The sequence below is a fragment of the Aethalodelphis obliquidens genome, unplaced genomic scaffold (assembly GCF_003676395.1).
Source record: "Aethalodelphis obliquidens isolate GAN/ISIS:26980383/991018 unplaced genomic scaffold, ASM367639v1 scaffold8, whole genome shotgun sequence".
Taxonomy (NCBI): domain Eukaryota; kingdom Metazoa; phylum Chordata; class Mammalia; order Artiodactyla; family Delphinidae; genus Aethalodelphis; species Aethalodelphis obliquidens.
In genome coordinates, this window is record NW_020837952.1 from 893,021 (window position 1) to 900,747 (window position 7,727).

Sequence of the window (7,727 nt, forward strand, 5' to 3'; positions counted from 1 at the left end):
TAGCCTTAAATAAAATCTTTCTTGTCTGCTTAACTTTGCCTTGGTGTAGTCTTTCTTTGATAATGTAAATGTTTAGGTTCTGTGCTTATTGTTTCTTCTTGATTACAGTGTTGTCTCATTTCTTACTTCTTGCTGTCTGAGAAGTGCTTATCACATGTCCTCTATTATCTAGGGATTCACCAATTTGGACTGAAAAGAGTAGAGCTTTGTGGAGTGAAGCTACTGCTTCAATTCACTGCAGGGTAGTTAGTATGTGATGTGCAGGATGTGGAAAGGGCAGTACATCTATTTGAGGGCATCCCAAGTGAGGTGTGTTCATCTTATGGAATTAGCACCAGAAAACAAAGCACAGGCCTATGCCCTTTCCTTTCCTATCTATTATGAAAGGAGCATGAGAAAGATGTAATTTTCAAAAAAAGAGAACAGCTGAGAATATAATGCCCTCTCAAGGGACACTGGCTTTTGTTAAGAAGAGAAGCTAAGCCAGAGAGGAAGGGTTGCAAACAGAAAGCATTCTGCAGTGGTGGAGGTAGTGTGGAGAGGTGTTCCTTAAAGTACGGGGAATTAAGTGGACCCATTTACGACGAGGAGGTAAAGTGGAATAGGACTGAATTGGAATGAAATGAAAGATGGTTGAGAAAAACAGGCAGTAGGGAGAGGGGAGTTAACTAGGAGTATGGGTAACAGGGAAGGAAACTGGTAGCCTAAGAAGCTTGGTAGAAGCACTTATTACTTGGATCTGAAGGGAAATATCAAACAGTCATGTATTTAAGGAAACTAGAGGACTTAGGAAGAAGGGGTTTGACACCTGGCCTCTCCCCTTCCCCTTCCCCGACACACACAAGCATAAACACACATTGAATGCAGTGTTGATTATTTAATGCCACCACAAATTCTCCCTCATGGCCTAGTGGAGGCAAACAAGATAAAGCTCAGGCTGCTGATCCTTAGTTTTTCTTTTTCTTCTTTTTCTCTAACTGACTTTTCTTAATGTCAACACTGCTCCCTAATTCCCTTTTTCTTACTTCTTCCTCTACTGTTTCTCATGTAGGAGCAGGGTGGATGAGGGCAGATTCAGGAAGTGAGAGTGGAGTGTGAGAAAGAAAAACAGATTAAAATGATAAGTTGAAAGAGAAAAAAGTTTACCTAAATGTATATGCAGAACTCAGGCTAGGAAGAGCATGTATAGAAAGAAAATGAAATGGACTTAAGTGTGCTTATAGATCCTGTTGTGATAACTTAGAAGAAAATCACTCAGGAAAGTCTCAAATTCTCCTGAGGAGGGTCCAAGAGAAAACAGTGCTTAAAGTTACATCAGACAGATGAGCATTAGACATCAATAGGATCTTCCAGGTCTGATGCTATTGCAAAGGAAGCTATGAATGCTCTTTCCTGGAGCCTTTCAGCACTGGAGAGTTACCCAATAGTCAGGGTTGGAGGAGGGATCTTCCCCTCCAGGAGTCTTCCCACTAGACAGACTCTGCCTGGGAAAAGCTGCTCCTCCCAAAGGCCCTCACCATGGCCCCTTTCATTTCTTTATTTCAAAAACTGTAGATGATGGTATTGCACATCGGGGTGATAATGGTGTAGAGGAGAGAGAAAGGCTTGTCTTTGTCAGGACCATGTGTGCTGTGTGGTTCATGTAAGAGAACATGGCTGAGGTGTAGAAAAAGATGACCACAGTCAGATGGGAGGCACAAGTAGAGAAGGTCTTCCCCAGACCAGAGGAGGAGGCTCTGCCCTGAATGGAGGCCAGGATGCGGGCATAAGAGATGACAGTGAGCACCATGGGGCTGAGCAGCACCACGATGGCATCGGCAAAGATGACTCTCAGACTAAACTGGGGGTCTCCATAGAGAGAGCAATCACTATGGGGGCCTCGCAGAAGAAGTTTTCTATGTGGTTGTCTCTGCAGAAGGGATTCTGGAATAACATATACTCAAGAAAGATGCCATTGATCAGCCCAAAGAACCACGCAGTACTCACCAGGACTCACATGGACCTGCTGGCTCATGATCTGGGCACAGCTAAGTGGGTGGCAGATAGCAACATAATGGTCATAGACCATGAAAGCCAAGAGGATGCACTCAGCCACACCCACACCAAAAACCAGATACATGTGGGTCAAGCACGAGGCAAAGGAGACAACACAGTTCTTGACCACCAGGTGGATCCGCATCAGCATTCCACCAGGTGGAATGGTGGTAGGAACGAAGTAGATATTCAGGAAGGATAGGTGGCCAAAGAACTGTGTGGGGCTGTTGAGCCTGGGATCTGTCCAGGTGATGAAGATGATGAGGCCATTCATGGGCATGGCAGAGGGCTAGGAAGAGGACAAAGAGCAATGCCCGTGTGGAAGGGGAGCTCTGCTCGAAGCCCATGAGGATAAACTCGATCACTGTGCTCCTATTCCCTATATCCACAATCTGAGGCCTGCTTGAAGAGGGAGGACAGCAAAACACAGACAGGATACCTGTGTACAGGTTTTATCCACGTGTATAAAAATAGATTAAGGGCAAAAGGGTGAAAGAGATGGGAATTTCAGTAAACTCCATGTGAGTCGGCAGTGTCATGGGCACTGAAAATACCAGTTCTACTGTAGGCAGGAATAATGGAAACATATTATGAACCAAGAGAGATTCTGTTGTACTTCGTATGAATCAAGAGAGATTCTGTTGTACTTCATATGATTCTGTTGTACTTCGTATGAATCAAGTTGGACCTGAAATATTGTATCCAGTTCTGTGATATCTACTTCAAATGATTATATACCAATGGGATTATGTTCAGAGACAAAAAAGATTGCGAATGATCTAGGAACCACGTGACAAAGAACAGTATGGAGGTTCCTTAAAAACTACAAACCCAAACAGACACTCACCAAGACATATCATAATTAAAATGGCAAAAGTTAAAGAGAGAATACAAAAGGCAGCAAGAGAAAGACAAAGGGTCATATTACAAGGGAACCCTGAGGCTATCAGTTGACTTTTCTGTAGAAACTTTGCAGGCTAGAAGGGAGGGGCATTATATATTTAAAGTGCTGAAAGAGAAAAACCTGCAACTCAAGACACTCTACCCAGGAAGGTTATCATTAAGAATTGAAGGAAATATAAAGAACTTCTCAGAGAACCAAAAACTAAGAGTTCATCAATACTAAACCAACCTTACAAGAAATGTTAAAGGGTCTTCTCTAAATGGCAAAGTAAAGGCTGCAACAAGAAGTAAGAATCTATAGGAAAGGAAAACCCCCACTAGTAAAGGCAAATATATAGTAAAGGCTGTGGATCAACCACTTAAATAAGCTGGTATGAAGATTAAAAGACAAAAAATATAAAACCAACTATAACTGCAATAAACAGTTAAGGGATAAACACGAAGATGTAAGATATGACATAATAAAACACAAAACGTGGGGGGGGGGAGAAAAAATGTAGATCTTTTGGAATGTGTTTGAACTTAAATGATTACCAGTTTAAAACAAGTAGACATAGTTATAGGTCAATATATATGAACCCCATTGTAATCAGAAATCAAAAATATACAACAGATATACAAAAACTAGAGAGAAAGGAACACAAACATACCATTGAAACAAATCATCAAACCACAAGGGAAGAAACTAAAAGGAGAAAAACAGAACAGAGAACTACAAAAACACCTGGAAAACAAGTGCAAAATGGCAATAAGTACACAACTATCAATAATTACTTTAAGTGTCAATTGGACTAAATCCTCCAATCAAAAGACATAGGATGGCTGATTGGATAAGCAAAAAAGGTCTTTCTACCTGCTTCTTAAAAGAGACTCACTTCAGCGCTAAACACACAGACTGAAAGTGAGGGGATGGAAAAGATATTTCATGTGAATGGAAATGACAAGAAAGCTGGGGTAGGAGTACTCACTCATATCAGACAAAATAGACTTTAAAACAAAGTGCTGTTTGGGAGTGACAGGTACACTTACTATGTTTAAAATAGATAACCAACAAGGACCCACTGTATAGCACAGGGGACTCTGCTAAATATTCTGTAATAACCTAAATGGGAAAAGAATTTGAAAAAAAATAGATAACATGTATAACTGAATCACTTTGCTGTACACCTGAAACTAACAGAACATTGTTAATTGACTATGCTCCAATATAAAAGTTAAAAAAAACAAAGTGTATAATAAAAGACAAATAAAGGCATTATATAATGATAAAGGGATTAATAGAAGAAGAGGATATAACATTTGTTAACATATATGCACCTAATATAGGGGCACCTAAATATATAAAGTAAATATTAACAGATGTATAGGGAGAGACTAACAATAATACAATAATAGTAGAGGACTTTAACACCCCGCTTACATCAATGGACAGACCAACCCAACAGAATATCAATAAGGAATCATTGGCCTTAAATGACACATTACACCAGTTGGACTTAATAGATCTATTATCTGCAGGACATTCCATCGAAAAATAGCAGAATACACACCACAAAACAAGTATCAACAAATTTAAAAGGACAGAAATTACATCAAGTATTTTTTCCAACCACAATGATATGAAACTAGGAATCAATTACAGGAAGAAAAATGAGAAAAGAGCAAACACATGGAGACTAAATAACATGCTACTAAATAATCAATGGGTCAAAAAAGAAATCAAAGAGAAAATGAGAAAATGCCTCAAGACAAATAAAAATAAAAACACAGATTTCCAAAATCTATAGGACATGGCAAAAGCAGTTCTAAGAGAAAAGTTTATAGTGACTATACAGGTCTAACTCAAGAAAGAAAAAAAAGCTCAAATAAAAATCTAAATGTAGGGGCTTCCCTGGTGGCTCAGTGGTTGAGAGTCCGCCTGCCAATGCAGGGGATATGGGTTCGTCCCCTGGTCCGGGAAGATCCCACATGCCACAGAGTGGCTGGGCCTGTGAGCCATGGCCGCCGAGCCTGCATGTCCGGAGCCTGTGCTCCGCAACGGGAGAGGCCACAACAGTGAGAGGCCCACGTACCGAAAAAAAAAAAAAAATCTAAACGTACATTTAAAAAAATTAGAAAAAGAAGAACAAGTAAACACCAAAATAGGTAGAAAGAGGAAGTAATAAAGGTTGAGTGGGAATAAGTGAAAAAGAGACTTAAAAAAAATCAATGAAACTAAGAGCTGATTTTTTTAAAAGGTAAACAAAATTAGAAAAAAACGGCCTGTGGGGTCTCCAGGAGCCACAGCTCTCGGGGCAGGTCACAGGCAGAGCTGGAGGCCTCCTTGGCCCTGACAGGCTGCAGCACCCGACGTCAAATGATCCAAAAGTCTCTGGAGTCCTCTGTGTGACCTTCGAGGACCCATCAACCTGAAAACAGAGCAGGATGCAGGTGTTTCGACCGTGGAGGCCATAGTGCCGTGTGGCTGACAGGGTCTTGGTGCTCCTGCCAGGTGTCAGGGCTGTGCCTCTGAGGTGCGAGAGCCGAGTTCAGGACATTGATCCACCAGGGACCTCCCAGCTCAACATAATATCAAGTGGAAAAGTTCTTCCAGAGATCTCCATCTCAACGCTAAGACGCAGCTCCACTCAATAACCAGCAATCTACAGTGCTGGACACCCTATGCCAAACAACTAGCAAGACAGGAACACAACCCCACCCATTAGCAGAGAGGCTGCCTAAAATCATACAAAGTTCACAGACATACCAAAACATACCACCGGATGCAGTCCTGGCCACCAGAAAGACAAGATCCAGCCTCATCCACCAGAACACAGGCACTAGTCTCGCCCCTCCACCAGGAAGATGACACAACTCACTGAACCAACCTCAGCCACTGGGGGCAGACACCAAAAACAACAGGAACTATGAACCTGCAGGCTGTGAAAAGGAGACCCCAAACACATTAAGGTAAGCTAAATGAGAAGACAGAGAAACACACAGCAGATGAAGAAGAAAGGTAAAAACCCACCAGACCAAAAAATGAGGAGGAAATACGTAGTCTACCTGAAAAAGAATTCAGAGTAATGATAGTAAAGGTGATACAAAATCTTGGAAATAGAATGGAGAAAATACAAGAAACGTTTAACAAGGACCTAGAAGAACTAAAGAGCAAACAAACAGTGATGAACAACACAATAAATGAAATTACAAGTTCTCTAGAAGGAATCAATAGCAGAATAACTGAGGCAGAAGAACGGAGAAGTGACCTGGAAGATAAAATAGTGGAAATAACTACTGCAGAGCAGAAAAAAGAATGAAAAGAACTGAGGACAGTCTCAGAGACCTCTGGGACAACATTAAACGCACCAACATTCGAATTATAGGGGTTCCAGAAGAAGAAGAGAAAAAGAAAGGGACTGAGAAAATATTTGAAGAGATTATAGTTGAAAACTTCCTGAATATGGGAAAGGAAATAGTCAATCAAGTCCAGGAAGCACAGAGTGTCCCACAGACGACAAATTCAAGGAGAAACATGGCAAGACACATATTAATCAAACTCAAAAATTAAATACAAAGAAAAAATATTAAAAGCAGCAAGCGAAAAACAACAAATAACATACAAGGGAATCCCCATAAGGTAAAGAGCTGAACTTTCAGCAGAAACTCTGCAAGCCTGAAGGGAGTGGCAAGACATATTTAAAGTCATGAAAGGGAAAAACCTACTACCAAGATTACTCTACCCAGAAAGGATCTCATTCAGATTTGACGGAGAAATTAATACCTTTACAGAGAAGCAAAAGCTAAAAGAATTCAGCACCACCAAACCAGCTTTACAACAAATGCTAAAGGAACTTCTCTGGGAAGGAAACACAAGAGAAGGAAAAGACCTACAATAACAAACCCAAAAGAATTAAGAAAATGGTAATAGGAACATACATATGGATAATTACCTTAAACGTAAATGGATTAAATGCTCCAACCAAAAGAAACACACTGGCTGAATGGATACAAAAACAAGACCCGTATATATGCTGTCTACAAGAGACCCACTTCACACTTAGGGATACATACAGACTGAAATTCAGGGGATGGAAAAAGATATTCCATGTAAATGGAAATCAAAAGAAAGCTGGAGTAGCAATTCTCATATCAGACAAAGTAGACTTTAAAATAAAGACTATTACAATAGACAAAGAAGGACACTACATAATGATCAAGGGCTCAATCCAAGAAGAAGATAGAACAATTGTAAATATTTATGCACCCAACATAGGAGCACCTCAATACATAAGGCAAATGCTAACAGCCATAAAAGGGGAAATTGACAGTAACACAATCATAGTAGGGGACTTTAACACCCCACTTTCACCAACGGACAGATCATCCAAAATGAAAATAAACAAGGAAACACAAGCTTTAAATGATACATTAAACAAGGTGGATGTAATTGATATTTATAGGACATTACATCCAAAAACAACAGAATACATTGTCTTCGCTAATGCTCATGGAACATTCTCCAGGATAGATCATATCTTGGGTCACAAATCAAGCCTTGGCAAATTTAAGAAAACTGAAATTGTATCAAGTATGTTTTCCGACCACAATGCTATGAGACTAGATATCAATTACAGGAAAAAAATCTGTAAAAAATAAAAACATATGGAGGCTAAACAATACATTACATAATAACCAAGAGATCACTGAACAAATCAAAGAGGAAATCAAAAAATACCTAGAAACAAATGACAATGAAAACACGATGACCCAAAACCTATGCGATGCAGCAAAAGCAGTTACTTTTAAGA

General features: G+C 40.1%; 1 protein-coding gene across 1 annotated transcript; it reads right to left on the minus strand.

Annotated features, from left to right (window-relative positions):
- Positions 1-1,469: 1,469 nt before the first annotated feature.
- OR10AD1 (olfactory receptor family 10 subfamily AD member 1) lies at positions 1,470-5,389 on the minus strand. The gene is given in 6 exon segments (XM_027108190.1): positions 1,470-1,639; positions 1,642-1,854; positions 1,857-1,989; positions 1,991-2,318; positions 2,320-2,473; positions 5,272-5,389. Coding segments are annotated over 6 exon segments (1,116 nt in total).
- Positions 5,390-7,727: the final 2,338 nt, after the last annotated feature.